Source organism: Cladophialophora immunda (assembly GCF_000835495.1).
Source record: "Cladophialophora immunda strain CBS 83496 unplaced genomic scaffold supercont1.2, whole genome shotgun sequence".
Taxonomy (NCBI): domain Eukaryota; kingdom Fungi; phylum Ascomycota; class Eurotiomycetes; order Chaetothyriales; family Herpotrichiellaceae; genus Cladophialophora; species Cladophialophora immunda.
The window spans coordinates 5,607,804-5,624,285 of NW_015622542.1; the positions used below are offsets into that span (position 1 = coordinate 5,607,804).

General features: G+C 52.5%; 6 protein-coding genes across 6 annotated transcripts; 2 read left to right on the forward strand and 4 right to left on the reverse strand.

Annotated features, from left to right (window-relative positions):
* Nucleotides 1-154: 154 nt before the first annotated feature.
* Nucleotides 155-1,389, reverse strand: PV07_04150 (uncharacterized protein; the record flags this gene model as incomplete). Its single annotated transcript, XM_016390933.1, has 3 exons — nt 155-491; nt 551-647; nt 699-1,389. 3 exons carry the CDS (start codon nt 1,387-1,389, stop codon nt 155-157), a joined length of 1,125 nt encoding a protein of 374 aa, XP_016252835.1.
* A 905-nt stretch (nt 1,390-2,294) lies between these two features.
* PV07_04151 (uncharacterized protein) lies at nt 2,295-3,766 on the forward strand (the record flags this gene model as incomplete). The annotated part of the gene is made up of 3 exons (XM_016390934.1): nt 2,295-2,730; nt 2,788-2,911; nt 2,965-3,766. 3 exons carry the CDS (start codon nt 2,295-2,297, stop codon nt 3,764-3,766), a joined length of 1,362 nt encoding a protein of 453 aa, XP_016252836.1.
* A 1,557-nt stretch (nt 3,767-5,323) lies between these two features.
* PV07_04152 (uncharacterized protein) lies at nt 5,324-5,909 on the reverse strand (the record flags this gene model as incomplete). The annotated part of the gene is made up of 2 exons (XM_016390935.1): nt 5,324-5,601; nt 5,705-5,909. 2 exons carry the CDS (start codon nt 5,907-5,909, stop codon nt 5,324-5,326), a joined length of 483 nt encoding a protein of 160 aa, XP_016252837.1.
* Nucleotides 5,910-7,984: 2,075 nt separating this feature from the next.
* Nucleotides 7,985-9,991, reverse strand: PV07_04153 (uncharacterized protein; the record flags this gene model as incomplete). Its single annotated transcript, XM_016390936.1, has 2 exons — nt 7,985-9,628; nt 9,689-9,991. 2 exons carry the CDS (start codon nt 9,989-9,991, stop codon nt 7,985-7,987), a joined length of 1,947 nt encoding a protein of 648 aa, XP_016252838.1.
* A 1,768-nt stretch (nt 9,992-11,759) lies between these two features.
* Nucleotides 11,760-13,557, reverse strand: PV07_04154 (uncharacterized protein; the record flags this gene model as incomplete). The annotated part of the gene is made up of 6 exons (XM_016390937.1): nt 11,760-11,934; nt 11,988-12,422; nt 12,476-12,589; nt 12,648-13,224; nt 13,271-13,433; nt 13,486-13,557. 6 exons carry the CDS (start codon nt 13,555-13,557, stop codon nt 11,760-11,762), a joined length of 1,536 nt encoding a protein of 511 aa, XP_016252839.1.
* A 511-nt stretch (nt 13,558-14,068) lies between these two features.
* On the forward strand, nt 14,069-15,914 carry PV07_04155 (uncharacterized protein; the record flags this gene model as incomplete). Its single annotated transcript, XM_016390938.1, has 2 exons — nt 14,069-15,251; nt 15,310-15,914. 2 exons carry the CDS (start codon nt 14,069-14,071, stop codon nt 15,912-15,914), a joined length of 1,788 nt encoding a protein of 595 aa, XP_016252840.1.
* Between the last annotated feature and the right edge of the window lie 568 nt (nt 15,915-16,482).

A 16,482-nucleotide genomic window follows, 5' to 3' on the forward strand; every position in this document is an offset into this window, starting at 1 on the left:
ATAGAGACCTAGGCCTTCTTGGTTGGTATCCTCGCAGGCATGATGCGGTAAAATTAGTCGTTGGTGAATGCAGAGGGCGGCATTATGGTAGAATAGGCTAAATCTTGATCAGTAACCCTAGTCGCAGGTCCACTAAAGTGATGACTGGACTGGCTTACTGGAAGAACGAAATATTGTGAGCCTGGAAAGATTGGCTAGTTGGAGAGCCAGGCCTGAGAGCTTCAGGCAATGAATGACAGCGTTCGGTGAGTTTCTGATAAAGTGCTGTCATCTCAAAAAAGGTACCGGCATCATCGATGCTGCCGCTCGGTTTCGGAGGCAACTTCTCAAGTAGTTCATGCACAAGCTCCGTGAGGCCTAGAAGAGTAAAGTAGATACTTTGGTCCTGCTCTCTCAATCCATCCTGGTACTCGGTGTCCCATCTGGCTTGCAACGCTCTTGTCCCGCATTGCTTTAATAATGTCGAGCGGTGTAGTAGTTGTGAGCGGTGACTAGTTGGGCTCTGGTCAGGCCAAGAACTTCCCGGAGGAGCAAGTCGTCAGCTACTTACATATCGTAAATGAGGCAAGCCCAAAGGACTCCCCTCGACCATCGCTGAGCAGCGCCTTGTTGTAGATTGATCTCGATGGAAAGTCGCCAGGCGACACCTGGTAAGGGTTAATAGAATGCCGAGCACGATCGACGCTCTCTGGCCTTACCTATAAGGTTGCTCGCGAAGGCCAGATTGTCATGGTCGATCTCAAGCTCAACCAGGAGAAGGAGTCCCTGAGCCAGTGCAACGGTTGACTTGCCCTCCATTTCGGACTCCATTAGCAGCCGGCACTCTCGATGCAAGGATGAGATCCGTCCACCTCGCGAGCTTATCCCTGTGTCAAAATCCTGCACCTCCGGTCTCTCCGGGTCTGAATACAAGAAACCGACACCGAGGATTGCCAAATGCAGAAACACGGAATAGTATTGGCTCTCACCCGTCTCCATACCTTGGAGGAAGATATCTTTGCCCACGATACAGAAGAGCGAGTTGTAATGATTCCAGAAGCATTCCATGAGGTACTGCTTACACCTCAGGGACAACTGATCGATGAAGTGGCAGGCCCAGGCGGTGGCAATTTGGGCCTCCGTGAAATGGCCGGGATTCTGGTCACTCAGGGACAATGACGTTTCCAGCAACCGCGAAGGTCTTGAATTCCACTCTCCGTCCCACTCTTTACCAATACTGACAATCTCTGCGCAGGTCCGGGCTTGAGATTGATCGATCTCGGGCATCGCATCGAATTGAGATCCCGGCACTGACTGAACTTGGAATGGCGACTGGACTTGTTCATTGCGGATCTCGCTCCCAGGTTCATCGTGGGTACTCGATCCGCTGGAGAGTGAGACCGAGTCCATTGCTGCCTTTTGGCCTGTCTGGAAACCTTCCTGAGGCCCGTCCGCGGATGCATAGCCAGGTACCAGCCCAGTGAAACCGGAACTGGAGTCGGACTGGTGAGATGGACGTGGCAACGCTGAGAACTTGGTAAGACAGGCTTCTAGCGATGCTATCCGACTCTGCAACGACTCAATGTATGCGGCGGAAGTTTTTCTGTGCAGGTCAACATCTGGCAAGGCGCTTAGAAAGGTTCACGCCGTACCGTTTCCTGAGGTCGTCGACGTGGATCACGCAGTTCGATCCGCGATTCTCACACTGTAAGCATGTGCTATGCCCGGGCTCTCTTACGCACTGCATGTTCAGTCAAAACAGGGGGTTTTATTTTCAGGCCAGCACAAGTCTACTCACCCTTGTACGTCGTCGCCGACACGAGGTGCAAGCGGCTGATGCCCGCTGACGGCCAGCTGGCGCCGGTGGATTAGCATCGACAGAACAGTCTGCCATTGTTGTCGATGCGAGAATCCTTGTCAGAGAAGTAGAGACCGACTGACAACCTCAAGACTGGGGATCGAAGAGGTCTCGCCGATGGGGAACCGGGTTTTGCGGGAGCCAATGTCATTTCAAATTCTGACCGTTGGCGTCCCTGATCCCGAAGAGGACTAGTCTGTTGTGCAGGAGAGCGGGGTCTGCACTCTACCCACGGCTGAGGAACCAACCTCTTCTTCTACACAGTCCTTCGAACAATAATTTAATTATTCTAACTCCCTAATTGTTCTAGGTGGCGGAAGGCGACGATGCTGACTGCATTCAGTGCTGACGATCTTTCTTGAAGATTTTTGTCACAGCATCTTCCGCCTGAGCCGTAGTACATGCCACGACTCGCAAAGAACCGCCGCCCGAGCCCAGCCTGACACTCGTCTGAGCGATGTCGCAGCAGCGGAGAGAGCGAATGAGCTCGGCTTCGTGGGAGCCGACCAGCAATAACCACCGAATCTTCCGGACGGTGTCACCCCGGTTCCATGATGGTCTTTTGCAGCTCTACTGGGCTCATTACGGCACCGTGGTTCCAATGGTGGATCGAGACTTGTTTGAGCGCTCGAAAAAGACTGCTGACGGTGTGTTCTACTCGCATTTTCTGCATGTCTCAATGTTGGCCATGGGTCACCGCTTTGCCGACCAGTCCGAACAAGAGGTGCAGAGCACCACCACCAGCCCGGGCCAGAGCACATTCCACCGTGAATGTAGGCATTTGCTGTGGCAAGCCCTTGATGCCCCGAACATGTGTGACATTAGCGCCGTCTTGATTCTGAGCGATCTTGAATTTGGACTGGGCAATAGTAGCTTAGGGAGGAGGTTTGTCGGTATAAAACTTCGGCCTGAGCAGGAAAAGAATCTACTTTTGACAATCTTGTGACTAGGAATGGCTTCCCAGCTAGTATCAGACATGGTCATGGCTGAAAATTGTATCTCCAGCGGCCAATTCCACAGTGAAGAAGCGCGGGTTCAGCGTCAAATCGTCGTCGCTTGCTCCCTCTACGATAAGTGTGTTAACCGGCAAAGGCAGGCCGGTTCTACACAATACTAATGTCGCATAGAAACTGGGCACAACTGGTCCATCAGTCTGCCTTTGTCAAGGACCCAGATCCTCGTTCACCTCCTCATGAGAGGAGGATCCGATCGACTGAGGGTCATGAGCCACCCCTGTGCAACACCCTCGACGCTTTCGATGAGCGCGTTTCCATTGCCACAGGAGAGCTCCAGAGGCTCGTTGGAAGTATCATTGAACTTTGGCTCTTGGCCGGGGATACGCACCACTTGTCCGCCCAATTATCCACCATCTATCCCACGGTGGCAACGCTGAATCGGGAGATGACAACATGGTATCAGAACCTGCCGCCAGATCTGCAATGGACGTCCAGCAATCAACATCTCATGCCGGGCAGTTTTTTCCTGCTACATCAGCAATACAACGCTGCGATCATCAGGCTGCATCAGCCATTGAGTTGGGGATGGGCGCAGTCGGATCGGTTGGAGGCGGATGGCGAGATGGAACAAGCCCATCTGAAGCATCTGGCTGCCATATCCCAGCTAGCTTGCTTGAACCACGCGATACAGATCGCACGCATCTTAGCAGCCAAGCAATCCCGCTTTGGTCAAATCCTCGCCCTCCTGCCCGAACTACAAACCGTACTGACGGCGACGAGTGCTCTGATGGACGGCGTCGTCCAAGCAGCCGAGAATGCGCAACGAGATCTGGCTCTCCAAAACCTAAAAGTCATCCTCCACAGCCTCGATGCTATGTCGAATGCACCCCGGCCTGCTCAGGTAATGATGACGATGATCCGGAGCTTTCTTAATCGACACGAGATGTCGCATCACAGCAACACCAGCGAGTAGTCCATGCTCTAGTCATGGGCTCTGAACCCAGGCACACGCCCAATGAATCTTGCTAAATGCAGTCTGGAACCTATTGATAGACTGACAGTGCCACTGATCCAGCAGAAATGATCAATCTCTGATGGACCAACAAATCACATATGCAATCCCCTTCTGAAATCTTTGGCATGCATTGGAGGTTTCGGCAATCGTTTTCCTACAGAATCCCTCGGCCGGATGTTTGGTGCCAGCCACTTACTTTAGTGTGGATCTGCCAAAAGGAGTTAGGCCAGGACAGGTAGAGTCTCATGAGTCCACCTGACCACCGATGGAAGAGATCAGGCGAATGGCAACAAGGATTGAACGCCCTCGGGTCTTGCAGCGGTGCAACTCAACAGCCACGTGGGCAGCACTCCGGTAAAGTACAACGCCGCTGCTTACTGCCGCTCTCCGGACGGGGGATCCCTAGAACACGAAGACTACTTTACACCTCGGGGATAGGATGTTTCATGTGTTTTTGCATAACCATGCACCCACGAAAGGAGGTAAGGACTGAACGATGCAAGGGGATTTTTTTTAGCCTTTTTTTTTAGGAGGGCTGGGGACCTTCATCTTTGCGGACGAGTCGCTCTACTCTTTTGGCGGCTGTGCAAGCTGGCGACTATTCCATCACTATTATTACCATCATTTTTCCAGTGATCATGGCAACACTCTTACCGGCGAACACGCCATCCAAGGTGAGTAGCTCTCCGTGTCTCGGTCTATCCGTATATGTGTTCTCCGGTTCTGCCCCTGCTCTGACGCTGGAATCTGCAGCGCAGGCAAAGCCACCCAAACCACGTCGTCAACCACATTGCCATTTCGGTCTCGAACGTCGAAGCCGCGGTGAAATGGTACACCGAGATTCTGGGGTTCCGTAAGCTACGACAAAGTGTCCGTACGACCGATCGAAAGATCACCCCTAACGCGGCTCTGTTCGAGATCTATGGAGACAGGCTGCAGGTGGTGAAGATTGCATTCCTGGCCAGCGCCAACGGGGTCGGCATCGAACTTTTCGAGTTCATTGATCCGCCCATGACGCAGCCGGCCGACTTCGACTACACACGTGGGGGCGTATTCCACATCTGCCTGACCGTGTCGGACCCTGAGAGCCTCTGTGCGAAAGCGGTCGCTGCGGGCGCGAAGCAGATTGGAAACACAATCATGCCGTGGCGGCATCTCGACGAGGATGACGTTGCGTTGTATATACAAGATCCCTGGGGCGTTGTCATCGAATTCCTCAGTTGCAGCTTTGAGCATCTCATGGCAAACCGCGTCGAGGCAACCGTGCCGGAGCCGACCGATTGAAAAGCCAGAAGCCAGACCTATGTGGCTCAAATCAATGGTGTACGAGCAGAACAAAGTATTGTCTGCCAATGCATTCTGGTCCGAGAGTGTCGTCTCCCAGCTTTTGCCATCTTTGTTTTTCTCATCCTCGATAACTTCTATTACTTCTCGTAATCACTCTATGCTCAGCCGATCATATATCGGGGAGCCTACAACAACTTTTTCCACCAAAGTCTCCTCATCCAGCTCAGCTCAGCTCAACCAAACAGCCAGCGACCGAATCCGGACACCACCACCACCACCAACAGCGTCGTCAGGAGCCTTTTGCAGCTGAAAATAACTAGCCATGTTCTTCTTCGTGCAAGCACCGGTTTTGCTCCAATATTCCACCGAGCCGATTACCACCACTTCGGTAGAACTACCAGTCGTAGTGTCGCTCGGGGTGGGATTGCCGCCGTGAAACACCTTGAGCGGCCGATGATAGCGGCTCTCGACATCATGCCACATGTTTTGATGCAGCGCTCTGAGATCTACAGACAGTATCAGTTACATACATACGATATGCATTAGCACACATGGTTGTAAGTAGTAGTAGACCTGTAACTGAGAGAGGGAGGCCAAGAAGAAACGCACCATCATGACCCCGGACGGAGGATCCATTTGGAAGGGTCAAAACTGCGTCTCGGGCGAAGGAGAGTGCATATTCCTCGTGCGCTCCGAGCGTGTCTACTGCCGTGTAATAACGAACCATGTGGCGTTGGATGTCCTCATCCACCTGACTGCCGGTCGGGTAGTATTCGGAAGAATAGTCTCGTCGCAGCAGCTGTGCATCCCCCATCGCCCGTGTCGCAAAGCACAGACGTTGCCAGGCCACAAAACCGCGTCTCTCAGACAGGAATATAATCAGAACGACTGGTGAATCGATCTTGGAGGGGGGTGGCCCTCTTGTCCGTTATACCTGACAAATAGAAAGGGGGTTTTTTGGCCCGCACGAATTTTGTCAGCGTGTTACGGTTTCGGGCTTCTAATATAGCATTTGCCTTGAACCTCGGAACGGCGACCGGAAACTTGGATGCCTCAGCAGTCCCGCCAGAAGCTGGGATGGCCCCCCGTTAGTAATGGGGTACTAACTATCCTGCGATTCCCTTCTGAGGGGAAGATCGTCGCCGTCTATATGACATTGGCACTTGGTTGACTTGTCTCCCCCAGCCCACCCCGCCTTCATTCTCAGCCATTTAACCCGCATAAAAAGTCCAACATTTGTTCGCAGGACTCTGAACCATCATGACGGCGACGAGCCAGAGCCGGCGACATGCGCTCATCCTGGGGGCTTCTGGAATCACGGGCTGGGCCATTGTCAACTCCCTGTGTGAGGGATATCCCGAGCTGGATGCGTTTGACAAGATCACGGCGGTCACCAACCGCCCGTTGACGCAGCAAGACAGCGGCTGGCCATCGCACCCCCGTCTTGAGATTGTTTCCGGCATCGACCTGGTGAAAAATGACCAAGAAAGCTTGAATGACCTTATGAGAAAGAGAATCCCCGCCGTGGACACGGTGTCGCACCTGTACTTCTACGGTATGTCCGTGTCGGAGGGGGGAGGTGCTCACTCCCTTTGTTCCTCCAATTGGACTGTAGAAGGTGAAAAAGGCTAACGTTTTCATATCCATCAGCCTACAAGCAGGATGACGACGAGGAACAAGAATGCAAAATTAACGAAATGATGCTCAGCCGCGCAGTGACAGCGGTAGAAACTTTGTCCTCGGAATTGACGTACGTGGTACTTCCAAGCGGCACAAAGGTACTGGAAAACAAGTCTCAGAGTCTCCCTTTTCTTGTGTTTTTCCACGACCGATCAGACATTGACGCCCACTCACGCAGATCTATGGAGTCCACATGCTGGATAAATTCCCCTTCTCCGACATTTTGCCCATCTCTGAGTCTGCGCCGCCGCTCCCGGAGCCGTGGTTGAGCCGGCTCTTCTACTACAACCAAATCGATTGTTTGAAAAGAATGTCACTTGGAAAGCAGTGGACGTGGTGTGAGGTGCGTCCGGATAATATTGTAAGTACCAAAGTGTCTCGCCAAAGTCCCTTTGGAGAACAGTGCGGATCCTACTGGTACAGTTCCCTTGGTTGACCTGCTCCGCACCCAAAAGATTGGTTTCGTACCAAACAACAATGCATACTGCCTGGCGCAGACACTCGCCATCTATCTTAGCCTCTTCCGCTTTGTCGAAGGTCGGGGCGCCACCTGTCCGTTTCCCGGCACCGACAAATCTTGGAAAGCACTCTACAACGAGTCGCCGCAGGACATGGTGGCCCGGTTCTCGATCTACACAAGTCTGCATCCCTCCCAGACGGGCGGCAAGTCGTTCAACGTCGCAGGAGAAGAAGCTTCATGGAGTTCGAAATGGCCGGTCGTATGTAGCTATTTTGACCTCGAAGGGACTCCACCGGTCCCCGATGCTCCTCAACCAGGGGCATACATTGAGAAACACAGGCCACAGTGGGATGACCTGGTCCAAAAGGAAAGCCTCAAGGATCAATTTTTCGGCAACGATCTCTCCCATCAAGGCTTTCAATACTTCATCATGACCATGTTGGATTTCGATCGCCACATGGACATGGGCGCCATGCGGTCCGTGGGTTATACGGAGATCATCAATACCCAAGAATGCTGGAGGCTTGCTTTCGACCGTATGAGAAAGGCCAAGATAATCCCCTGAGGTATCGACAAGCTTTTATTGGAGAAGGGGAGGAATGCGCGAGTAGAAAATCTCGAATAGTACAACTAAGATTTGCACCGTGCGCTCAGGCTTTCCCTTACTCCCGTCCATGCCCTGGTGATATGTCTAGGCTTGCTTTCTACGGCATATTTGCATTGTATGGCTCTCTTAATCGCTGACTCGGTCAGCAGTCCCTCGATAACATATAGAGTTCCACGTCTTCAAAACACATGCCCTCATTATAGTCCATTGCGGCCGCGTCGTGCGGCCAACCACTTTCGTTCGGCACACGACTCTTGAATCCATTGTTCGGGAGGTCGGGCAGAAACGGGTCGAGAGCAATCGGGTCTGGATGATCGGTCTGCCGAAAATTACTCGACTCTGTGAGGCATGTATTGAGAATCTCGCCGTAACCCGTGGGAAGATCTCTCCCCGCTGTGTCAAAGGCAAGAGACCAGCTTGGGTCGGCTGGATTCTGTAGGAAAGAGTAGTCGACTTCGAAAGAATTGTCGTCAAAGGGGCTGGGCAGACCGATACCAAATCCCAGGTCGTCTTCCTGAGGAGGTGCCGGCGATGACACGGGAGGATAAGTGACCTCCGCTTCTGGTGATGGAGTAAGTGTTGATATCGGGCCTAGGTCGCCAGGCACCACTGGGTTCGTTATGTTTGGCCGTAGAGCAGGTTGCCGGGATTCAAGGGCGTTTCCAACAGAAGCAACGTCGGGTTGATCGGCGTTACCTTTGGTCATGGACATTGGAATCTTCGCCGTTTGGCATGCGGACTGGATGAAGGCAAAAGACCATTCCATGTAGGATACATTGCTTCCGACTTCTCTTAATATGCGAGTGAACAAGGCCAGAGACTTCACATTGAAAGGATCCGGACGGTCTCCAGCAAACTTTATTTCCAGAAGATGGACAATAGTGGTGACCAATATGCAGGGCATAAAGGGCATGGGCAACTCATTCATCAAGCCCTGAGCCTTGAGCATCTCACAGGTGCCAGTAATTTCGCGTGCAGACGTGCGGACCTTAGCCCGAGCAGCAGCTGCGGCAGCAAGGTCGGCCTCAGATACGGAACCGTCAGGAGGTACCAGATGCTTGCGGTGGACGGTAATGACAGCGGTATGGTAGAGCATGTGGAGGAGGCAGTGGTGTTGCACCAAAACATCGTCTTCCAGGCCGAAGCCTCCAGGGGATGGTAGTTTCGGGGCAGCTTCGTCGGGCAGCTCTGCGAACCATGTTGCCAATTCTGCGTCGGCTTTCTGAACGATTCGATCTTCTGTGCTCCCTTCGGTATGATCGCTGCGTAAATTGGCGATATCATGATGTCTGCCTCCACCGTCATCCAATCCTTGGGTGTCCTGGAGCTCCAGGTGATCATGCCCAATCTTGCAGAGCTTGACCAATTGAAGAAATATGACGGCCAAGTGGCGCCCCTTTTGCTCATAATTGTTCAACTCCGCCGATGCCACAACCAAGGGTGGCCGAGAGATTAAGGGATGAGAGACAAAGTCGTCCATTGTGAGCATTGAGACGGTGCATTTGTCGAGGTGAATGTGAACTGGCCGACTCATGCCATAGCCGATCATGTAGTCCCGTAACACGCAACACCACCACAATCTTCTCAATAAAGGCCTTTGGTTAGGGGCTGCAGCCGCAATGGTAGACTCCCGGTGAAGACCTGTTTTCCTCGCAAGAGACACCGCGAGCCCGACATAGTGCCAGGGGTCTTTGTGGTCGTCAGGGCTACGATACCACAAAGTCATGAGCAGAAGAGACTGGATCAGGCAGATACGATCTTGTTCATAATCCAGGTCGTATAGGAGCTGGAAACACCATTAGCATCCCGCCTCGTCAAAGTATGATTTGATCACGGAATGCGGTACCTTGACAATTTCGAACGTGTTGTGCAGGCATGCCTTTTTCGAGGTATAGCCTGCACTCCGCAGGTACTCCATATCCACTGAATGCGTGCCCGCCAGCATGATGGCATGGAACAAGAGGAGGCTGTACTGCCCTTTGGACCGATCGCCATGCTGCATGATCGTGGCAGCCGTTTCCACATCCAGCAGTGGGAGGAACGGATGAACCGACCGAAGATATGCTTGCCACAAAGCATTCCGCAAGCAAGCCGACGGCAGTGACAAAGCGCCCTTTTCTTGAATCAGATCGGCTGCAGCCGGCGACATGGACCAGGGCAGAGGTCTGATGTAGGGAGGAAGACGGTCATTGTAGGGCTGTCCTGCTGTGGAATGACGATTGGGAGGAACAGGTTTGCCATTTACAACGCTTCGACGGGCCCGGGTTTGGGACCGGTGATCTGTCGAGATTCAAGGATCAGAACCACGCCGGCCAGAAAACACCATGAGGGTTTGAGCGCACCTGGCGGCGAGAAAGATCCTGAGCTAGAATGTGACGATATGGTCAGCCTCTGAGAATCCTCATCTGCTTCGGGACGTGGATAGACTGGGGATGGGGGACTAGGACCTGTACCGTCGACACCTTTTTCTCGTTGTTGTGGTCTCAACCTGACATTCGACTTCATCAAGTCTACAGTTGGTACATGGAATGCTGCTGTCCGTCGAATCGCACCGCACCTTACGGTTTCTACAGCGACGACACGCGTGGCGGGTTCTTTTGCGGGTGTTGGTGGAGCTCTCTGTGGGCAGAGGTTCTTTCTCTGGTGCTACCTGTCGTGAAGGAACCGATTGCGACGCGGACTGGTTGTTCATGCTGAGTGGAAGAAGGAGCAGTGTGTTTCTAGTTCTACAGAGAATCACGCGTGAGCGATCATAAATGGATGGATGGGCAAAGGTGGTGGAAGAGCACCGTGCTTCAAAGCCACCAAGAGGACCAAAAGTTGGGGGGAGAAGACGCTGCCGACTAAAGCTTTAGGCAAGAGGGTTCAAACTCTAGGGGTAGATGCGGGGCTTAGCATGCCTAGCGCGCGAAGCTAATTTCCTAGAGGGTCCGGAGGCGGGCAAGGGCGGGGCAGGCACGCGGGGGTGGCTAAAGGGAGGCACGAACTAACTAGGTAGGTCATGCCTTAGAGCCTATCGCTCCTCTCCTTAAGTAATAGTCGCGGGGCGGAATTCTGGTGGACTGGCATCGCCATTATGGCCCTCCGCTCCGACATTCTACTGAAGCACGGCTGGATAGTTACGGCCTGTTGGTAACACAGTGCAAAGAATACGCAAGAGGTTTTCTGCTGGAAACCTCCCCAGAAATCTGGGGGTGCTGGGGGTGATGCGGGTGTCAGTAGCTTCAACGGCCCATCAAGTCCAGATGAAGCGAATTCTGCGAACTATTTCTCCGGGGATGATCGAATGAACCATGCGGCGAGGCGGGAGGATCTCGACCCTAGTCCAGAAGATGTCATTACCAGGTTCCATGCGAGCCTCGGAATTTCTCATTGCCTCGGATTTTCCCAGGTTCGGAAAACGATAACCTTTTTATGTGGCGTTCAAACGCAGTCATGATACTCGGTACATGTCTTTACAAGTGCTCAATGCGCACAAAGCTCCTCCAGCCTATTGCGCCTCCTGCTTCCGGATTGTCTACTCTCACTTTTTCACGTGACCTATTTGATCCATATGGATCCAAGCGTTGTGCCGTCCATGTAGTGGCTCAGATGTTGGATTGCCACGGCTACCACAGAGTCAACGACAAGTGTGCCCTGCGGCCTTTTTCATTTCCAAAATGTTCCTGTTCCGCCTTTGGCGTAGACTGTTAGATAAGATAGTAACTAGCCCGGTATACATAACAAGTCTGGTGTTGTTTTGTCTCCTGGTAACACTTCTCATCTGTTTGAAGCTTCAAGATGACTGGATTGAAGCTGATCCACATAGTGTTGCTGGACATACGCTGTCCATCAAATTTGAAACCAATATGCGCCGACCTCTTCTGGCTGGTTTCACCGCGTCACCTCCAACTGCCGTTTTGTACTGACCATGACTATTATCTCTTCACCGGTATCGCTTTCACATTGAGCTCTGGAACATCCCACACCATCCATGCCTTCATATGTTTCATCTGTCCCTCTGGATCCCATTTGGACGCGCCGTCGGAGCTCACGATGTCGAAGTGCCAGAGTAGGCGGACGAGCATAAGCCGCATTTCCATCCAGGCAAGACTGCGAGACATTGTCAGTCAGGGACCCGTAAGAGTTGGCAGTGGCCGACTCACTTCTTGCCCAGGCAGACACGAGGTCCAAGCGAGAATGGCTGCGTGGCCTTCTTCTTATCGGCAGAGTAAGCGACATCTAGCCATCGCTCAGGAATGAATTCGTCGGGCTGCTGGAAGTTCTCAGGGTTGTGCGAGGCAGCCCACGAGCTGACAGAGACGGTCGTCCCGCCAGGTACGCTATAGCCGTCGATGATATCGCCACCATCAGGAACGGTCCGGACTAGTCCCGGAGTGATAGGCGGGTGCACACGCAGACCCTCATTGATGCAGGCATTCAAGTAAGGCATTCGCATGGTTCGATCGTGCTTAATATCCTCCTCGGTCGGGAACTCGTTGCGAATTTCTTCAACCAGCTTCTCATAAGTCCGGGGGGAACGTAACAATCGAGCGGTAAGCCCTGACAAAGCATTCGCAGTTGTCTCGCTCCCGGCGAGGCTGTAATGGTCAGTATCAGACGGGAGGTCATACAGGCTCAACCTTGTACTAACATGAATAGGGCGGAGTTCGTGATAATCTCCTCCTCGCGTAGTTCGAACTTTTCCTTTTGTTTAAGGATGTACCAGATAAAGTCACGATGGTCATCATCTGTGCTTGCAAGACGTCTGTTTCTTGAAGTTGGCATCCACATGTTTTGTTGGAGACAGACTGACTCGAACTTACTTTTGGACTTGAGCCCGGGTCAGCTCCATGTGCCTCCGGTTCGGCGCTGAGATATCACCAAAGCAGCGCAACAACAACTTTTGCAAGGGCGTCCCTGCCGAGGCGAACCGTCTAGTCGACTGCACGAGCGCCCCCGCCTTGACTGCTTTGAAGACTAATGTCACCCAGTTATGGTAACTGCCTTCATCGAGACAGCCATAGTATTCCTTGAAGGCCAGGTCTCCAATGGTGTCGAAGGTCAGGAAGTTATACCAGTCGGAGAGGTTGAAGGCCTGGCCCTGCTGGCTGAAAGCTGCAACCTTGCTGATCAACTTATGTTCATGACTGGCAATGATGGCCTCTTGCTCATTCAGGGCCTTCTGAGAGAAAGAATAGGCCAAGCCTCGCTTTTGACGTGCGTGTGTGGATTCGTCCGGCTCGTATTGCATGCTGACCACGCCTTTGATAGGCTGGACGGGGCCCGCATGAATGGCATCTTTAGCCATATTGAGCCGGCCATGTCTGTATCCATAAATGTCTTCCCAGGCCTGGGACCCATTGAAGGACAGCTCGTTGGGGCTGATACGCACCACTGGTCCTAGAGAAGGGTCAGCTTGACCGCGTGCTTCGGGGCCAAGACGTACCGTATTTATCATGTAGAGTCTTAATGTCCATGCCCATTCGACCCCGAAGTAGCGACAGGATTGCTGGGACTGGGCTGAACTTGTTCACGAAAGGCGCCGGGAAGCGGGACAGTGGATGGAAATAGACCCGATAGATAACCTTCGCCGCAAAATACAAAACCGTCTGTAAGGGCAACGAGTTAGTGCTGCAAGGTAACGTCGACATGAGCCCTTACGCATATGGCGATGAGGTACAGCATGTCCAATGCGTCCAACATGGTGATTTCAGAATGGCTGAGAGCTATCATATTTGCGGTATTTGGGCAGACCTCTTCGCAAAACCTGGTCGGAAATTGGGGCCTACCATCCAGATGTGGCTGAAAGCGTTAGCATGAATGGGAATCGACTTTATGACAACCCTCGTCGTGGCTTTACGTAGGCCTCCCGCAGAGAAAGATGTAGAACGCAGACCACATACCTAGGGGACGGCGATTGCTGTGACTTCCGAGGTTCTGAGTGGACTAGGATTCCCCCTTCCGTAGTCGCTCGGCTCCGGGTTGTACAGCCTGTAATCTAAACCCAGAACCTCATTTGACCTTTCTCACAAGGGTAGCGAATAAAGGGTATGTGCTTCCTGTCTTTCACCTCGGACAGGGCCAACAGCGGCTGTGAGATTGAGATGCAGGGCATGATGCCGAACACTACGTGCAAGGTCTATGGTGGTTTATATCATTTAATCATCCCACATCACCAAGACATCCGTACTGGTAACCTATCGTTTCAATGGCTAAAAATTCTAACTTAAGAACCCAAGAGAAGATGTCCGGATATAACCTTGAGGTCAAACAGCCGGTGGCAGACGTCAACGAGCCCCAAGTCGTAGCTGAGCACCACGGTTTCGCGACCGACATCGACCATGTGCCCAAGGGATACTTCACCACACGATACTTCCTCGGCACCTATGTTGCCCATATTTTCACCTTTTTAGGCGGCCTGGCGGGGTTCAACCTGATCGCCCCTATTCTAGGAGACATCAACAATGACATCGGCCCCAGCGAAAGCATCCTATGGCTTGCACTTGTCTACCCGCTCGGGCTCGCTGTTGGGCTGGGCCTCATGGGCCGTGTGACGGACATCTTTGGCCGACGTTGGTTCATGATCATTGGCAACCTCCTGGGCACCATTGGCGCTGTTGTTTGCAGCCGAGCACACACAATAAACACACTAATTGGGGGAGAGACGCTCATCGGTTTCGGTAGCACGGCCGCGTACTCTTTTAATTTTGTCATCAGCGAGATCGTCCCGATGAAGTATCGCTTCTGGGCACTGGGAGGTCTTTTCTTCTTCTGTCTGCCGATGAACGGCTTTAATACCATCGTCGCGACGAGCTTTGTGGTCCATACCGAGCAGGGTTGGAGGTGGTGCTACTACCTTATCCTCATCCTGAACGCCATTGCTACAGTCCTCTACTTCCTCTTTTATCATCCCCCAACCTTCGAGATGAAACACAAGGGTGTGTCCAAGAGACAGATATTGAAGGAGTTTGACTATGTGGGAGCATTTGGCTTGATGACCGGAGTCACCTTGTTTCTCATTGGTCTGAATTGGGGAGGCGGTCTGTATTCCTGGAACGATGCACACGTTATTGCGACCATGGCCGTTGGCGGCGTCATCATCTTCGCACTTCCAGTCTGGGAGGCTTTCTCGAAAGTTAAAGACCCCTTCATTCCGCTGCGTCTGTTTCGGTCCCGCGGCTGGACGGTCTCCATGCTGTCGTCGTCAATCGGAGCAACCGTCTACTACAGCTTCTCCATCATTTGGCCGTCGATGGTGTCCGTTGTCTACGCCCGAGGAGATCAGATTTGGGCGGGGTGGGCTTCCTGTTTGGTGGCTATGGGAATTGCTGTCGGCCAGGTCATCGGAAATGCACTCACTCTCGCAGTCACAAGGCAGAAGATCCAATGCATCGTGGCCATGACGGTGGGAACAATATTCCTGGGAGGTATGTCATACTATGCTTTCATGCAACTGACTAGCACGGAGCGCTGACATCGATATAGCGGCTGCGACATGCAATGCGGACGACAAGGGCAAGGCCATGGCATTTGTCTTTCTTTCTTGTCTTTTCATCGGCTGGAACGAAGCTGTCGTGGCGACATTGGTCGGTGTGTGCATCCAGGACCAGCGTGACATCGGAGTAGCCGCGGGCCTGTCAGGCTGTATCCGCTCACTTCTTGGGTCTGTGTCATCAGCAATTTATTCCGCGGTCCTGAGAAGTCGACTAAACCACACGGTCCCCGCGCACGTTACTCCCGCAGTCGTGGCAGCTGGTCTTCCCAAAAGCTCGGTCGAGGCCTTCGTTCAGGCCCTGTCCATCGGTACATCTGCAGCCTTCGACAAAGTCGAAGGAGTCACTCCTGGAATCATTGCCGCCGGCACCCAAGCCTACCGAGTGGCAAACGTTGACGCCTATCGAACGGTCTTTCTCTCCAGCCTCGCGTTCGGCGGACTGTGTATCATCTTGAATCTTATGATCCCGAACGTCGACAAGCTCATGAATAGAGATATTGCAGTGAGGCTACATGCAACGAACGAGAAGAACGCCTCCGACACGGTGGGAGACAAGCCACTCCATGAAATCAAACATGTGGAAAAAATTGTGTGATGGGCCATGTCTGTAGCTACTATATATTTCTCTGTCTCCCAGGGAAGTTTGGTCTGCAACTAGTATCTAAGTGGTACGCTCTTAGAGTGCTCTCATAAGCTCTCAAAGGAGGACTGTAGAACTCCAGGTTTGATTAATTGGCACCTTTTCTTATCACCACCCAACACCCATCTCTAATACCGTGGATTATACAAATTCACGGATGACGTATCCTCGTCCTTCTCTGGGTAAAGTCAAAAAACTAGATATTGCCATAAGCACAGTACGGGTTGATCTGAAACCTTTGCTCTGACTGTTGAGGAGCTAAGTGTCCAACACCGCTATCTCCTGTTATGCTTTGAACGTAGTATAAGGGACCGTGATTTTATCATCCCTGGCATGAAAAAACTTCATCCGATATTTAGGAGCATAAAACTAGTGAAAGATCATCACAAATCGCACTTGAAGTCTCCATGACGTAGCCGTCTCTTCCTAGAGCGAAAACGACATACCATGCCCCAGGAACAAGTACTAGTGATTCCCGTAGAAATGACTTCAAAGCTTCCCAGTAATACAGGGAGGCTTCGTT